General features: G+C 41.1%; 1 protein-coding gene across 1 annotated transcript; it reads right to left on the bottom strand.

Moving 5' to 3' along the window:
- Positions 1-251: 251 nt before the first annotated feature.
- Positions 252-14685, bottom strand: samd4a (sterile alpha motif domain containing 4A; the record flags this gene model as incomplete). The annotated part of the gene is made up of 9 exons (XM_010797052.1): positions 252-378; positions 2598-2799; positions 5474-5592; positions 6108-6193; positions 6286-6538; positions 7270-7356; positions 8222-8331; positions 10291-10575; positions 14086-14685. Coding segments are annotated over 9 exons (1869 nt in total), but the record flags the coding sequence as incomplete, so codon positions are not given.
- Positions 14686-19071: the final 4386 nt, after the last annotated feature.

Genomic DNA, 19071 nt, shown 5'->3' with positions numbered 1-19071 from the left:
CATTAACAACCAGAAGCCCCTATAGAGAACTTTAATGCTTGCGGATAGAGTTAAGGTCAGTGATGTCATCCAAATCTTCAAAAGCATGATCGAACTGACATAACATTAATACATCATGGAAACACTCCTTAAAAGTGTTAAAAAGGAAGAAAAAGTTGTGGTGTTGCAATGGAAATATTTAGACAGTTTATATAACTATATAAAAACTACAATAAATAATAATGTTCAGCATGTTTTCATTCATTTCATACCGGATTGTTGGAACATGACCATGGTTTGTGGGGAGGTGTGAACGGGCAGCGAGCGCGTCCTCTGCACGGAGCTGTGAGTCCGGCTCGGCATGCTGTTGCTTCCCCCGGGGTTGGCGAACCACAGACCCTAAGGACAACAGTTGAACAACATGAAGTTAGATTCATGTACATGCAAAAGGCTCTTCAAGACTAATGTCAAACCTAAAGTTAAACACTTATCCTCATTTCGGATCTCTCCATCTACTTTCACGGAATCAAAGTTTTCGAAGAGACAGACAAGAAGGACATAAAATTTTCTGCTTTTGTCGTCTAAATGAACATAAAAATTGTGCCGGATAACAAAACAAACCTATTAACAGGTTGTATAAAATGGCACCCTTATCACTACTTTTGAGGTTTAAAACATTATGGGGACTCTTGTTTTTAAATTCAAGTTTTGTCTAAATTAAAGAGCAATTTTATTTGTAAAATAGACATCATCCTAAATACTTGCTAGATCAAGCACAACACACATTTCAATTTGTCTAAGGTGCATTGGGCTCTATTAAAAGTTCCTTGTAGTGAAGTTAGCAAGTTATTAGCATATGCTGCATATTGACTTTTCCTATTGTTATACAGTTTGATTGAGATTGGACACTAACAATAGTTGTGCACCAGGATGCTCTAATTCATATGTTTTATGATCTGTGGATCTTCGGGTTATTCAAATACTGACAAGTTATAAGGACATATAAAAATATAATAACTTGATGCACAAATACAAAAATATTAATCACAGATTCTCCTCCTTTTACGTTCACTGATCAAAGAGGTGTATGGAATATGCAAGAATGGATAAAAGCCACAGCTTCTTCAAAATGCCCCCCCCCCCCACACTCCTGTCTGGAGGTCTAGCCCACACCTAATGACAGTCTCAGACGCTCACCGCATGAATTCCTCACTGTAACCTGCCTATTATACCCCCGACACCACTACCACACGCCCCTCCTCTCACCTCTATCCCTCAGACCCCACCCCCCCGCGGCCCTGCAGTGCCACGGGCCGGGGGAAAAACAGGAAATGCCTGTGCACTGTTCTCACTGCCTCTCTCTCTCAGATGCACTCATATACGCTCTCACTCTCTCATTGCCCCTCCTCCAACATCAGAGCCACCTCTCCCAAACTATGACTCACATATTTCCCTCCCACCATCCTATCCTCTCTCTCTCTACACATCTACATCCAACACAAGAAGGTCCAGTGTGAGGAGGAGGAACTGAGGTATTTCCTCCCATTGTAAGGTACGTGTGAGAGAGAGATAGATAGAGAGAGAGAGAGAGAGAGAGAGAGAGAGAGAGAGAGAGAGAGAGAGAGAGAGAGAGAGAGGGGGGGGGGATTGGGTCAGCACAAACTGAAGGGTGCCAGGATGGGCCTGAAACAGCTCCTCCTGTTTCAGTGTTCGGCACTGACGCAGGGCCTCTGGTATGTGGGGTGTCCTGCCTACAAGTTCCATCCACCTCACTTCATTCTCCTCTTCCTCACCCCTCACTTATTTCGTCATGGAATCAAAAGTCTATTTCAGAAAGAATACGTGCTGAAGGAGGAATTCTGCTGCCCAGGATATTGTAAACATCCTGGAATGTGTTATTATGCATTTCTACATTTTCCTTTTACAGTCACGAACACCCCTTCCATTCAGCAATCCGATTTAGTGGAGCTAAGGTTTTATGTATTAGAAAGATGAACAGGCCTTGTAGAAAGTACCTTGAACTACCCACCCTCATTGTATCACCTCAACTGATGCTGGAGTTAGTGATAACAGACCAAATCAAAATGATTCAGCATTTAAACCAAGTTTGTTCCCCATACTCCCAAAGCTCTGTGTGGTAAGACCCAAAGCATTCATCATTTATGACTGAAACTATTCATGGTTCATTTATCAAAAATCTTCGGGTTGCACCTTCTCAAAAGGGAATATTTCAGTTTTTGACCGTTAATCCATAATAAAAATACAACTTGAAGATTAAATATTAAGTTCTGAGAAATCGCAATTTTTGGCTACCATCATTTTATAAAGATAATATCCATTATATTATCTATGGATTCAAACGAAACCCGTAAAAGGTTTTGCTATTCACTTATACAACAATAATATCCCATATTCCAATGCTATTTTGACGTCATACTAAATCTGTAATGTAAAGATATACTAATAAACGGTTTCATTTTCCAGGAATGATTGAGAAGTTTACGCTTTATATAACTTGTAATACTGTCTGCCCTTCTTGCCTGACAGTCCCTTTTCTCCCTGCTGGTTTCCTCTCATCCCTCCTATCCTGGTTTAAATGTTCTGCTTGTGTGACCCACCTGTCTGCCCTGCTTGGGACCGGTGGGTGTGCTGCTGGAGCTGCGGGGTGTGGGTCCCAGCAGCCCACTGCTGCCCAGCAGGCCCAGCCTGGCACCCGGCAAGCTCCTGGAGGGCATCTGGAACTGACGGAGGCTCCTCCGGGCCGACACGCTGCCCCCAACACAGCCAGCGGTGGGGAGAGAGTTAGACTGGCCGAACCGGCTGCAGCAGGACGAGACAAAGAGATAAAGGTAAACATCCATTAAGATCCTGGTCACAGGAACATGTGTGATGAACACAGAAGTTAGACATTCATAAAGGTTCACAAATAATGAGCTGAACATTGAGAACCTCAAGTTTGTTTGAGCCCCAAGCCTGTTTTTTAGGTCTCAGGCTCGAAAATGACATTCCCAGAACAAATGACCATAACTACACTTCTAAAAGGGGAAAATTAGTAATCTTTTTTCTAAAAGTAATGATAAACCTGTGAGTTGGATGTAGAAAAGTCAGAATCAATATAGATGTTTTTATTTTAAAGAAAATTCAGATTGAACATAGTAAAGAAATGTAAATTATAGTGTCCGTCCAAAATTCATTTTTACTTATAGTGAAAACCACCCTTGAATGATGGTAAGGTAGACTAAAAGCTTTAGGAATCCAAAGTACAACATATAATAAGTACCCTGTATCAAGATTGATACAAAACAAGTGACATTTGACCTTTTTAGAGAGGTTTAGCAAAAAAAACTCCACCTCTGGGGGTCATTTGGGTGGAAATGGGCGTTTTTGTTGTTTCTCTGGAACCCATTGGTCGATTTTGATGATTGACATCTCTTTTTAACCGTTAGAGCCAATAGAATCGAAGGGGAATTTCCACATACACACCGACGTTACCATTGAGAAGTGGGGGCTATGCGCACGCAGTTTGCCTAAAGCGAAACCTATCTTGCGCTCTGAAATTTGAAAACTTAAAAATAGGTTTATTGCTGATGGATTATCAGAAATAATTTCAAGTGACACAGACACATTGGATTAACCTATGGATTAACCTTCAGCAGCGCTTTTATCGTTTTAATGCCATTGAAGACAACTTTTGATCAGACAACGACAAAGGTAAGACATATTGCCGTGTTTGCTATCTAATGCCACGTGTTGTGATGTCTGTTTTTGTTTATAATGTTGCGAGTTCTGATCATGGAGTGACGATATAGATACCTATCGATTCTGTGTAATCTCACAATGCTAATCGATGGGTTGGATGTGCAGTTACGATAAGTAATAAGGGTGTTATAGCTAGTGTTCTGTGCTAACGGCCTTAAGTTTTTTTCGCTCAGGGCTAATTCAGAGGCTCAGCGTTAGCCTTGTGTTTTCTTTTGCTAAAAAAAAAAAAATCATCAGTTAGCTGAGTTTCTTCCCGTTACGAAGAACGGTGTGGATATGAAACATTCATAGTTTATTAAATCTTAAGAAGCACTCAGACACTGTTGCTTGCAGATGTTGTGGTTTCGGACCCGCCGAAGGGTCCGTGGGGCCAGAGATGGGGACTCGAGTTTGTGACTCGGACTCGAGTCGCACTTAAGTCGCACACACGGAGACTTTAGACTTGACTTGGACTCCTGCTCAAAAGACTTCGGACTCGAATTGGACTCGTGTTTTGGGACTCGTGAACAATCATTGTGTTTTCTATTTTTGGTATTAACATTGAGGAAACTCTGAAACGTCTGACGGGCGTCCTTCCTTTTTTTCATGGTAACCATGGTAACCTCATAACGCAGGTGCGCGCCTCTCGCACTACCTCATGGTAACACCATGGCGACCGGCGGCACACCTGCAGCTGTACCGCTTGTAATTAGGTTCAACTATAAAAACTTTGAACAAAACGCCGGCGGCACCAACAAAAGGAGCGCACACTGCAAAGTCTGAAATATCAAAATTAAGGATGCTTGTGCAACAACGTCAAATTTCATCAGGCACTTGAAAACTCACCCGGAGAGGTCAGTCACATTAACGCATATGGACGGTTAGCAAACATGTTTAGCTCAGCATCAGCTATGTAATGTTAACTTAGCTTGCTACTAGCTTTGTAACTGAATATTTGAAAAGATGAGTGAATGTTTGCTTGTCACACTTGTTTGCATTTAGCTAAAGTGTGATGTTTTTCCTCATATTGCATTGCAATAGCCTGTTTAAAGTGATCATATAACAAACAACTACCGGTAATCAGTACTGATAGTGTATGCTAATAGATATAGGAGTGATAATAATACAGTAAATGCTTTGAATTTCTTAGATATAGCTGTGCAGTATTCTTAACAGACTGGATAGCAGCAGACAATAGAAGGCACATGTTTATTATGGTTATTACAACCAGAAGAGATATGAGACTTTTATTTTTTAGAGACTTGAGACTTGACTTGGACTCGTGACCAAAGACTTGAGACTTGATCAAGTCTCACCCCACAAAGACTTGAGACTTGACTTGGATTCGTGACCAAAGACTTGAGACTTGACTTGGACTTGCAAAAAAAGACTTGTGAACATCTCTGCGTGGGGCTTAAGAGGTTATGAATTTATGATTAAATGATAATCCTAACTTTCTTTACTGAAGCGGAGGTCGTAATCTCACAGTCATTCGCGTTTATTATCTTTTTAGTCAGATACTGCTTTTGTAATCGCAGACATGTGAACAAAGGAAATAAATTCAATGAGTGAACTTCATTATATATATATTTTTTTTTTTCACATTGAATTCATTCAGCACAATATTTATTTCCATATGTCTGTCAGCATTGATTTTCAGATTGTTTCATAAAAGTTAAAGTGAATTTGATTAAAAGTGTTTCATCACAGCCAGTATAACCCAGGAGAAGGGATACTGCATGTCCGTGAGATTTACCTCCTCTGCGTTCGGTACCCTGCGATGTCGAGGAGAGTTTTCCTTGGAATGGACCGGAACAGCCTCTGGACCTGTTGTTTCCATGACAACAGCCTCTTCTTCTGCGTCTCAGTGAAGGACTGACAGGGAGGGGGAGAACAGGGAGTACGAATCAGGGATGAAATGAAGCATGACTGCTGAGGATTTTCAGGTGCATTTCTTTGCAAAAAAGGACACTATGCTTTGACAAAACATCATAATACACAATGCACATTTATTCATTTCAACTTAATCCAACTGATCATTTACTCAAACTCAGATTCTAAAAATTATATAATTGTTTTCTTTCAAGATTTTAATGTGTGGCTAAAATGTTAATATTCTGACAGAAAACACAAAAATACTGTTCTGACATATAGTTACGAGGAAGGTATGTCAATGTCTGCATGTAGATGTATTTAGGGTAGACCTATTATGTTCACCAAAATCTGCCGATAAATAATCACAGGTATTAGATAAGTAACCAGTAAGTGAAGGTGAAGTGTGGGACAAGAGGAATCATTTCCTCTTTCATGATTTTTCTAGAATGAAACTAAACCTCCTGCACGGTCTGTTTCTATATGATGTGCTTTATGTATATTTGGTCATTTCTTACCTCATGTATAAGGCACTTGTCGATGAGTTGTAGGTAGGAGCTGATGTTGTCCTCGTCTGACCTCGACACCAGTAGTTGGGTACAAACTGAGAAGGATGGAAATAAGACGTTGTGATAAAACAAATCTTTCTAAGTCAATGAAAACCATCTGACCTGAGAGCTGGTGCATGCAGCTCACCTTTGCCCATGACACGGGTGAACTGGCCGGGTAGATCCCCCTCAGCGATGACGCTTGTGCTCGACTCAGCCTCCCCTCCGGCTCCCCCAACCCCCGTCAGGTGGGAGCCCGGCGCTGCGCTCTTGCTTTCGGAGCTCAGCAGGGCCCGCTGCATAGAGGCCTCCTCGCCACCATTGAAAGCCTTGATAGGCGTCATGATCATCTGATGGAGTTCCTGTAGGGGCGAGCGCAGATTACTGCCCTCCAACACATCCTGTGGTAGACGATAGGAGGGAAGAGGAGGAAGAAAGGGTTATGAAAAGGAAGAAAATAACCTCTACTACAACAGGAAACATTTAACACAATCATACAAGACAAATCTGTTACTATGGACCAACATGAAGAATCTGAACAGATGGGAATAGCATCCACACGGCCATGTGATAGAGCAGAGAATAAAGTAACACCAGAAATACATACATGTGGTTTTCCTTCGCTACTTGTGTCCGTGATATCAGACTTCCTCCCACCCGGAGTCTGTGTAAACCCAAAATACCAAGCAACAGGTGTCTTGTTTCCCCAGCCCTACCAGTGCAGCGCTAACACATTTTGAAATGAAGCGCTGGTGAAAAGGTTAAGCCTGAATTTAGCCGGCCCAAGAAATCCCTCCTGTGGTTTGCCCTTGAGCGCCATTGTCTTGCTTTGAAGGCTGAATGGAGGGCTGAGGGGCGGGGGGAAGAGGATGGGTTAACATGTGGAGCCCAAAACTCTCCTTCCGGGATTAGATGTTCCCTTAGCTGCATCTCGGATAAATAACGCGCACTCAGAATGGCCACCCTTCTTACTCGAGAAAGGAGATCAATATCCAAAAATAAATAAATGAATCAACAGAAACCCCAAAGTTCAAATAATGAAGGGTAAGACTAGAAGGTGTATGCAATCTTTTTGGTGAGAAGATGAAGAAGATGATGATGAGGATGATGATGATGTAGTACAGTTACTGACCTTTTCCAAGCTGCGAAGTAGATTCTGTCTGTCTTTGAGCTTCAGAATGCTGATAACAATCTTGTGCCTTGCTCCTTTAGTGACCTTCTGTTGGAAGAAAAGGTTGTGTGTCAAACATCTCTGTGCACATTTTAAAAAGAGCTATAGACTGATAGCTGATGTGTGAGATAAAGAGATGGGAAGTTTGCAAACATGGAGGGTAAAGCTTCTTGAAATTGGCCGGCTTGTTATCATTCAACAACAGGAAGGCAGATGTTTTTGCGGAAAATGTAACAGCAGGAGACGCAGCCAGTGAATGTTGGAGGGAAATAACTAATCAGCCCATCTTTGGTTGGGAGGGCAGAAATGGTTAACACCGATTCCAAGACAAATCTGTTACTATGGACCAACATGAAGAATATGTCGATACTTCTTCTAACATGTCACATTAAGAACTGATACTGAAAATCTGTGTATTTCCAGATCAGGCCAATATCAGTAAATGTAATCCATTGTGTGTAGCATCATGTGAGGGTCAGATAGAGAAAGAGTTAGCAGCACCTGGAGGAAGTATACAGCTTCCCGGTGGGCTGTGTTTAATTTTAGCTGCATCCTCTGTTTCAGACAAAACTCTAAGTTCAAACACAGATATCGCTACATTAGAATCATTTATTCCAACAGTAACAACTTGACCTGGCGTGTTACATCATTGCATCCCTTAAATAATAAACCAGATTAAAACCGGTCCATATTTTTCTTTTTGTTCATACTAGTGCTGAAATGTTTCTGCTCTTATCTCCTGCCATGCATTTAACACAAGCATTACCATACAGTATATTCAAATGTCTTCTCTATTTACATCAGCAGATAGAAAAGAAAGTATACTGTAACAACTATTGCCAATTAAAGTTCTTACATTTGATGCAATTTAGATCTAACTAACTGTGGGTGCGTGTGTGTAAATATATAAAACCTGTGCCTCAAGTTGCTCTTCGGTCAGTGACATCATCTCATCGTAGGTCATCGTGGAGAAGAGAGCGGCGTACTTATGGAGACGGAGACTCTTCAGCCACGCAGGAACATCTGGGGGCAGAAGACCCATTATTATGATACGATCATTTCATCGGGAAGCTGTCATTCTGACATTATAACTTCTGTAAGCAATATACAAAATACATAATTTTTCTTTGTTGTAAATACAAACACACTATGGAGTAGAGATACATACATAAAATATACATAATAAACAACAAACTTTAAAATAAAAGAGAATAGTGTTGACATACATCTTTAGATGTCAACCTTAAAATCCTACAGAATAAATGAAAAGTACACACATATATCGGTCCCGCAAAATAAGCTAACATACAGAATACGGTGGACCAAATACGTAATGCATTATTCAATCACAACATCAATCAATCATCATCAAACATATCTTTTTTGATAAATACGTATCATTATATTGTATATCTTGAGCCCCTGTAAAATGTATTTATCAGATGTGTATATAAGCTTTTAGAAAGACAAAGGATCAACAAGTCAATTATATCTGATTACATGTTGATTTAAACATTTCTCTCTAACGTGAGTTTAGAGTTAGGAAAGGAATGCATGTTTCTCTTTTGTGTTCAGCATTTATACATAGTCATTGTATGTTTCCTTTATTGTTCTGAAGCTCTGTATTGATCTGAGGATTACATTTGACCGGAAGAAGTCTTTTATAAATACGTGTCCTCCCATCCCAAGGGATGTAGAGTGGCATTGAAAGACCCAGACCTCGCACTTCCACTAAAGTAAAACATACTTTAAACTAGTATTTGATCATTATTAGACCCTTTGATTAAGGGCTGAGCGATTTGAAAGAAGTCATTGTGATTATTCGACCTGATATTGTATATGCAACATAATTGAGGATATTGGAGTGAATGATCATGCATAAGCATCTTAATTCTCTTTTCATAGAAAACCATGTTTAACCATTCTTTTGTAAAAGAATATCTCTAAGCCAGGTCATCTCTGTATCACAACAAAACTTATCCTCCTGCTATTTGGATATTCCATAATCCACATTGCTACACAATAATGGCCGTACAATAATTGTACATTAAGAATGTAATGCTCTGTCAACCTTATTTCCCCTCCTGATACTTCAGGAGAAAACCTAAGAAATGGTGTCACCTTCTTCCTCAGAAAGAGAAATTGACAAATGTGAGCTTGTCCTCTTGTGGGTGTTTGAAGATGTTAGTTTTGCTTTCCTGTTTAGCTACATGACAAGATGAAAATGATTGTCTACAGAAAAGAACGACAGACGCTACTTGAAAAGTTAAACTCCAGCTCAGAGAGCAAACACCTAAGCCTTATTGGGGCCGCAGCTCTGACCTGTACTCCACCGGACAAACTGCTCTGAACAGATCTGCAGCTTGCAAGATCCGCGAGCTGAACACCTGTAAGGCACACACACATATACCTTTCTCCACTAAACATGTCTGTCCCTGTAAGAAACCTGGGTCTAATAGAGAAGTTTGATGCCTGTCATTTGATCTACTTCTCTCCAGAGTGCACTTAACTGTCCGCATCTATCTTCGGCGAGAATATAAAAAAAAAATTAAATCGTAAAAAAAAAAATTGTATTAAGAGGACAACTGAACACTGAAGGGAGGGATTTAAATAATATTTTACCTTCTTAAGTTAAAACTTGCCTAATTGTAATAACTTGGTAGAGTGTTTGTTAAAAATGGACAAAGAAGACATCTTGTAGACTCTACTCCGCAATAGCAGTAAAAGGCAGTTCTTTTTCACACATTTCTGGTAAATCTTTCCAAGGGAAAGCAGCCACAGAATATCTGAACGAATGGCTGTTACAAAAGGTTTATAGTTGCTAATAGTAGTTTGTCAAAACCCTTGCAAATGTGCTTTTCAACAGTGTGTGCGAGGGTACGAGTTAGGCAAGTTTGAACCCCAATATCTGAATAATCTCATCTAAGGATGTGAACTGGAGTGATCTGCACTACAAACGGCGCACTGGTCATTCATACACACCCCTCATGCCGCTGCCCTCATCGTGGAAGGAACTGCGATGCAGACCTGAACCTCCTAAACCAGCCTCCTCCAGATGCTCACTGCCCCCACTGCCAGAGGAGGCGATGCTGCTCTGGGGGGAGAGAGGTGCGTGGTCTGGGGCGGGGCCTCGGGCAGAACGTAGGTCCTCTTGGGACAGCCAGACGTGACCCAGAGGCTGGTTGCTGGGGCCGCTCATGGGAGGGGTGAGGGACACGGAGCGCTTCAGGGGACTGTGCTGCTGGCTGCCACCTCCACTCGTCAGGACTACAACACAACAATAAGGCTAGTCAGGTGGGTGCAGGCTGAGAAACAGAGCTTGGCTAAGACTGAAGATATCCTACTGGAAAAAACAGGCTGTTGACTCAATCATGTATTTAATAACACTTTATATATCAAGTAAATTTGTCTGGTTTGTCATTATTCCCTTTTTCTCAAGTTTATATTGTATTAATCTGAAGATATATTTAAACAACTGTATCAATAACTCTAACCCACTAACAGAAGGTTTCTGGCGAAAACGACATTTTTACAAAATTACATTTTAACACATCATGATAACTTTAAAACGTAACTTAGCCCTGTCCATTTTTTACCGAGCATGGGCATCCCTACATCTTTTGCACACAACATAGTGTCGATCTGAGTTAGTTAAAATATTATATTAATGTTAACAATTGTTCTTTGCCAGAGCCTCACATCACACAAAGTACATTTGGGGACAACGAGCACACGTTGAATAAAACAATTTAGCACCAACGACAGGAAGTATCACATTGGGAGTGTAAAGTAAATAAAGTATATCAAATCATTTGATCAGTCCAGGGTCTGACCATGGAGGAGGATTAATACATTGTTTAGTATGTCATCTACCTTTTACAAAGTATATCTAAGTCTCTCTAATCAGATACAAATGTCCAGCATGACTCGGATGTCTTTGATGAATTTGTACTTTTAGATAGAAAATAATATAAAAGTGGAAAAGTGTTGGTTTTCAAATTAATTACACCCTTTGGTTAACATTCATTTACTTTGTAGAATTGCTCATCCTCCTAACTATGCCAGTCCTTTGTAGAGCAGGTCAAATCACATTTTGTTGCCACGCATATGGTAACTGCATAGTTGATTTTCCATGACTGACCTTAGATCCCTACAACTTCACTTTTAAAAAAGCTCTGATATTAAATATAAACGTAGATTTGTTTCTGAGTTGAATAGAGACAGCTGGAGGGAGGACGCTACATCAGGGGACACGCACAACTCTCCGGATGTCTGCACCTGCTGATGTTCTGACTTAACCAACTCTCAAACACATGTATCATAATGACAAATCTTCCTTTTTTCTTTCTTCATCTTCTTCAATCATTTAAATCTATGCACCCAAGGGTAAATGATGAAGTCCTAAACCAAGGTATCTACTGAAATCCCAATATTTGAAACCCAATAAAAGCAGCCAACATCCCTGATGATTGCTGCTGAGGTAAGCAAACAGAAAGAAAAGGTGGAGAGCCAGGGAGCTTTTTGTGCCGCCGCTCTGACGGGGTAAACTGCCACCAATACTCCAGGCTCTCTCCTCCTCGTCCTATATGCGGTGCTCTTACTGTTAGCGCTATGTATAGGACTTCATGGGCCCTGTTTAAAATAGGTGCCCAGCTAACATTACAAGTTCCAGTCCCTAAATATTAGCCATTTTCCCTAAATACAGTCTCCCACAAAGGCTGCCTTACAAGGGAAAGGATGGGTGTGCTGCTGGGGCTTGGGCGACGGTTGAGAGTATGGGTCGGGGGTCAACAGGATGTGGTGTCAGTAGCATACAGGTTGACGTAGCTGGACCATCATACCCCTGTAATCTCCATCACGACTGATAGGAATTGTTTCTATGTTGCATATTTATGAAATTGAATGATAACTGTATTCATGGATTTGTTGTACATGGTTTGATCTACATTAGACTAAATGTCCACAGGTTCATTCCAGTTCTAGGTAATCCAACACTCATGTTGATTAGCCTCTGCTCACCGTGTCCACCAGTCCTCTGCTGGGGTAACTCTAGTTTATCAATTGTGAAATCCTGAGGTCTTGTGTGTGGGACTGAAGCTGCTAGCAGTCAGAAATACAAGAGGGTCTTTCTTGGAGCAGTGAGCAGGGCTTTAAATGTGCCTTTATTTATAAACCCTCAGCTGTTTCTTTCATCTCCCAGAAGAAAAAAACACAGAGCCCTTGCATTCTTGTCTGGAAATATCTTGCTCTGACCATAGTTATGTTCAATTTCAACAGCCCTGCCCTCTATATGTTGTGTGGTGCAGCTCACACAGCCCTCTGTAGGTGATGTCTTATTAGGTGTTCCGAGTGAAGGCTATTTCATGTGCAGATTCTATTTAGCGTGTTTTAAATGTATTTAGCGGGTTTGGTAAGTTTGTAGTGCACCTTGTGTCTTAAATTGAACATTAATGGAATCAGCAATTGAGCTCAATTTAAAAAGGTGTTGTTGTGCTGTCTTACAATTATTATAATGATCTAATCAAGCATAACAAATGAGATTGCTATGATTTTAAATACAGCAGAGAAGCTTAGAGACCCTAGTGTGATGTATTCGGGGCGGGGGTAATCAGGCGGCCACCCCGGACAGAGAAGCTTTCATCAGGCCAGCCCAGAGTACGTGGCTGTAAGCACTGAGGTGTTCTCTGATGGTGACGTGGGTTAGACCCACCTTGAGAGTCTGTGGTGGAAAGTAGCCTATTTCACGTCAGAAAACACAAGGTAATCAAAGCAACTAAAGTAGATAAAATACAATCATTTTAAAATAATTTGTGCTTTTTCAATCAAGGTTTTTTTTAAAGATGATGTGTGTAGCCAAAATCACAGCCAAACTACAACGAAAAAATGTCTGAAGACAAAAAATTACAATAAAAGTTATTTTGTGTAGAAAAGACGATACTATGTGAAAGTAAGTAGAGTATTTAAGAATGTCTGTAAAGTGGGGCAATCAAATAAAAAAAGATCTGCATAAAATGTCGATCACTAAAGAGAGAGTAAATATTATGGAATAGTCTAAACCTGTGACTAAGGAATCTAAACTTAAGCAGATGTAAGAGCCAAGGTGTTTTGAGGCATTCTGAGTTGTATCTATATGGTTTTGTCATTTGTGAATGACAATGATAACAGTGGACTAACCCAGTTGGACTTTCTGGTTCCTTGTCTCTTATAATGAATTGCTTCAAAGAATCCTCAAAACACGGACAGGAAGAGAGAGGGTAAAAGAGGAGACCTGAACAAAATACACTCTTGATGGTGAAGCACTGGAGAAAACGTCTTTTTGAGCCTTTCACAGCCTGTCAACAAAATCAATATAGCTTTGGGTGTGGATACATATTATATTGTGAAGTTAAAAGAAGCTTACTTTGTTGTAGTTGGTAACTGTTAAGATGAGCATTAAGGATTTAAGGTTAGATTATTTTGGAGACTACCATTTGATTTTGAAGTCTGTATACTGATGTTCTATACAAACTAAAGCTTTTACAGATGTTTTTAGTTTTTGAATATTAAAAAGCAAACTGTTTTGTTTAGGCTGAAACATAACACTATTTTACTTATTTTGCTGCTATTCTATGTTAAGTTAGTATACCTATTTTATCATTTTTTAAGAATATCCTTAATCGCAAAAATACTTACATGTCAACCTTTTATGTGTCTGTTTAGATCATTTCATGATTTATTGAAAGGTTGTGGGAAAATGGCTTATACAGTAGAAGGCATAGAGGAAAATACTTTTCTTACCAGTGGTACCGCCTCCACCAGTTCCAACTGTGTTGATGGTTGTGGGCACAGAGGATGATGGGTAAAGAAGGAGGTGCCCGTTCTCACAGCCCTGCTGCTGCTGATGCCAGCCTCCGCCCAGCCCTGAATCCCTGGAGCTCTGCCAGCCGTTGAGGCGGTCGTCCGAGCCGTAGCGCTGGTGGTGATGCAAGGAGGAGTAGAGGTTGCCTGATGAAGAGGTGTTGGTGGAGGAGGAGGATCCTGTTGATGAGAGGGTGGATGGTGGCGTGGACTGGTGGTGGTGGTGGTGTGGTCCCGAAGGTGGAGGCCTTTCCAGTGAGTCTCCCCGGGCAGCGGCCCTCTCCTCCAGGTGGTTGAGCCACAGTGCCAGGGCTGAGCGGTCCTCCAGGGAGGTGGCGGGGTGGATGAGGGCGTAGGACAGGAGCTGGCGGGACTCCTCCAGGTGGCGGCCATGCTCGATGGTGTGGGCCAGGATGCGTGGCAGCAGGCGCATGTACTCGCCCTTGGCTTCGACGTTGCCTGGTTTGAGCAACGGGAGGTGGGTGAGGACGAGCGAGATGACACGCTCCTTAGACTCTCCTTGCCATTGGCTAATCACGCCTGAAGGAGGGTACAGAACACAATTAGTATTAACAACCAATAAAACACATGTTATCAGTGCTTAAAAGATAGTCACATTTGGCAGTGTATCACTGTAAAGTGTATGAATTTAAGTCAGGCTTTCCTTATGTTGTCAGAGTGGTGAAGGAATGAGCCCTGAAACTCCTAAATGAATGAACATTTGAGCACTTTCGTTCCTTTGTCTCAAAGTCAATGGTTTTTTGAATGGTATTAAGGTTTGCCTGAAATAAGGTCTTTGGTTAACACAAACTTATACATTTCAATGTTTTGTTTAACAACATAAAATACGTGAATAGAATAGAACTCGTGAATTTCTGAAAGTTTTAAGTTGTTTAAAAACATGGTTAAATAAAGTGGTTAAATAAAACAATAACACGTAAAGAACCAGTTTGTTTTTAGCTTGGCGTTACTGACATGAAGCTATCCTTGATGTAGTTTGTTTTATCCTAATGTTAGCTTTTTACTTATGGTGCTACAAAAATGATAAAAGCATGTCCACATGTACTATGTGGACATTTTCACGCCAATACAAAACGAGCAAGTATCATAAACGTTTGCATAAGAGCTTATTTTCTGTAAAATTCCAAAAGAAGGAAACTTCTGGGCGGGTTTTCAGAAATAAGTCATCCCTGCCGCACTCATGGGCGACCTTGACTGATCAGGATACATAATTAGATTTGAGCTTTTTGATATTCAAGGTAATAGCAAAGGAGAATGTAATTGATAGATGGACAGATGGATTAGCCAATGGTAAATAGAAGACACAAAGATGATGTCAGGCCCACTGCAGCGTCATACTTCTAATTAGCTCTTTCTTAAAACAGACAGCTCTGTGGGTTACTTATGGTGGCCGGGCAGCTCTATACATATCTTGGAGTTCATGGACCTCTATTGTTGTCCAAGACAGTGACCATTCCTCTCATCTGGGACCACGGCTATAGATACCAAGCGGTCAGGGCGACTGCTTTGGACATTCACACAAATAAGGCAGGACGCAGGTCGGCTCTACTCCCTGCATGGGAGATGTGCATGTATGAATTGTCTACCAAAGTCACTTTCAACTGACAAGGATCTCTAAATCTGACATATGAGGTGAAATTAGAACATACATCTGCTAGCTGTCCAAAGATATCCCAATGTCACAGTCTACTTTGTGGTGATGTACAGCTCACTCTGCCCTGTGGAGTGGACAGCTGCAGCTCTGAGAGGGCAGATGGACGACCACAGACCCTGAAGCCTTCCAAACAAGGTTTACATTTATGTCATCGCGTGAAAAGTGAACAGGATAGAGGGATAAGAGATGTCCCGATCCGATCATGTGATCGGGGATCGGAGCCGATCACGTGATTTTCAAAAAATCGGAAGAAAAATATCGGGGATCGGGATTTTTTTTTTAAACATTTTTTAATTTTTTTAATTTAATGTTACAAAACAAAAATGACCATGTTCACATCTTAAAGTCATCCTGAGGCCTTAGTTTTGGTGTATAATTAGTTGAATTAGACAACATCATGTACAGTATGTGTTGATTCTTTTTGGCATGTTTTCATAGACCTGGTTACTTATTTCTCTCAAATCTGGCAACAGAGTGGGCAGGGCGCAGTGTCTAATAGTAGCAGTAAGCTAACGAGCACTGATAAGCTTTATTTTGTTTTGATCCAATGCTGCACAACTGAACTGATCCAATGCATGCTACTGTAAAAAAAAGAAGCTATATCCATGTTGGATAGAATGGTTTGGGTACTGTCATTTAAATACAAAAATAACCTTAAGGGACAACTTCAATGCTTTTTTTTCTCTTAATGCATTGCATAAAGATCGGATCGGGAAAAATCGGTATCGGCAGATTGTCAAAATCAAATGATCGGAATTGGATCGGGAGCAAAAAACGGTGATCGGGACATCCGAATGACGCGCACGCACGCGCGCACGCACGCACGCACGCACGCACGCACGCACACACACACACACACACACACACACACACACACACACACACACACACACACACACACACACACACACACACACACACACACACACACACACACACACACACTACGGATGTCTACTCATTGGAAGATGAGCACGTGTGTTATGACAAATCATAGTTTGGCCATTAAAGTTTTATATTGTTGGATCAGTTTATGCAGGCTTGGTTGGTCAACATTTTTCTCAATTTTAACATTTTCTCCTTGATAAAACAAAGGAAAGAAGAACCACCCCAACGCTGGATCTAACAAACCAAAAAATGTGAATCTAACTGCTCAGAAATCTTGGAAATAACCAAAACAGTAAAAATGTAAACTCCTACACAATTTGCCCACTCCTTTTGACTTTCGAAAAGATTTGTTCTCAACAAAAACATTCAATGTTTTTTAGAAAAACTCTTTGGATCCATGTCAGGTAATGACGCTAGGTGACATAAAGGGGGTCAAGGTGGGCGGGGTGTCCTGATGCTCAGCAGACAGAGCACAGTAAGGGAGGGTGACATAGAGTTCAAGGAAGGAGAATGAGCGGGGAACTTGAGGTAGAAAGTAGTTTGAGAGGGAGAATGAGAGGAGAAACAGAGGGAGGGGGAGAGGTGTGAGGGAAGCCAGGGAGTAACTCCCCTATACTCCAGGAGTGATGTCATCCTTCATTCCTCTGAATGAGGCAAGCCCTGGTCCATCAGAGAACAGGAATTGTTCCATGATTTAAACTCATTTATTTCCAAGTGACTGGAAAACATCAATATGTAACACAGAAACCTTCAATAATACGCTCAGAAGCTTACAGGGGTGCACTGCCAACATTTAAATACCAAACAGTTTCAAAGTGTTTTTTCTCATTTGTTCGACTTTCTAAGATGGTTGTTGTCTACTAGCACAAGTTACGCAGAGATCATAAATAGTCCTGACTGAACATAGCCCTCAATAACTCCACAATTCATTAACCATGGCAAAATGTCTCTATCAAAATAGGAAAAGACTTGACATCACTACCTGTTTATTAACATTTGTTTGTTCATCAAAACCTTCTCTCGAGCGTATTCAAAGCCTTCTAAGTGTTTTTAAGTTTAAAGAGCCTGTGACAGCATCCCAACAACTGTTGTGAAATGAAATATTGGGCTACTAGTAATCTCATCCTAAAAAAGAAAGTGCGATACCGTTCCGATAAATATCAATAATTTCGAACATCGCGGGGAAATTCCTTCGACTCATTTTGAAGTTTTTGGGGAAGCAGGAAGTGACGTCAATGCGGGAACGCTTCACTGTGCGGCGAGAGAGCCAAACACGGACAAAGTGTGTTGTCATGCGTAGAAATGGTGAATTACTGAGTTTAGGCACGTTAATAACGTTTTACTGAAGTTGACTACAGTATATTCATATTTGTCAGTGCTTTCATGTCAATTCGGTGAACATAGACATAAATGATCGTGGTGAAGATGATGATTAAATTAGGATTAAAAATCAGTAGTGAGAGCTGCTGAATTTCCTCCCGTCGGATGTGATATAAAAACAAATCGATTATTTGGATGAAACTACATTTATTAGTGCTTTCATGTCAATTCGGCGAACATATGACACATTAAATGATCGTGGTGAAGATGATGATTTAAAAATCGTTTGTTTGAGCCGGTCTGCATTTCCTGATGAAACAACAAACCGATGTTTTTTGTAGTTGTAGTACACCAACATGGATTAAACGTGTTTTTTTTTACCACAATGTTGGGGAAATTAATGGATAAAATGCACGGATTATGATTATTATTATTCCCACTCCGATCGGGACACTAGGTCCACCGTTTCCCCAGCAGCGAGGCTCCCCCCGTTGACAGTTTACGTGGGCTGGGCTGGGTGCAGTGGCGGACTGGCCATCGGGACGAATCCCGATGGGCCGGTACCGAAGTGGGCCGGTCGGATAAGTCACTAGCACATCCCCCACTCCCCCCGTTGACAACTTACTAGCAGTACCGAAGTGGGCCGGTCGAGAGTCCCGGGCTGATTTTTAGTCCCAGTCGACCACATGACCGTATGATCGCCCATATTGACGCACCTAATTCCTAAACTTCTAACAGATACAACATAAACCGATCCTTGAGCCTCATATGAGCTCTCAGACACGTTCAAAATTAAACTGTCATCGCTGTCTGAGCTTGCTGTTGTGTGCGCCATCGTGCGTTTACATGCAGATGCTGGGATCCTGAACAGTGCAGCTGGAGCGCTGTGCCCGCAATGACGTCACACATCATTTGGCGGGACTTCAAGAATCCCCGAGAAGATCCAGAAAATTGTCAACATTGAAGGGCAGATTAATGGTTATCAAAGTACAAATATCCAAAATCAGTTCAGTAACGGTTTTCAAGGGGACAATATTTACTCA

The sequence above is a fragment of the Notothenia coriiceps genome, unplaced genomic scaffold (genome assembly GCF_000735185.1).
Source record: "Notothenia coriiceps isolate Sejong01 unplaced genomic scaffold, NC01 NC01_scaffold00002404, whole genome shotgun sequence".
Classification (NCBI taxonomy): domain Eukaryota; kingdom Metazoa; phylum Chordata; class Actinopteri; order Perciformes; family Nototheniidae; genus Notothenia; species Notothenia coriiceps.
This window is presented reverse-complemented; position numbering and strand designations above follow the sequence as displayed.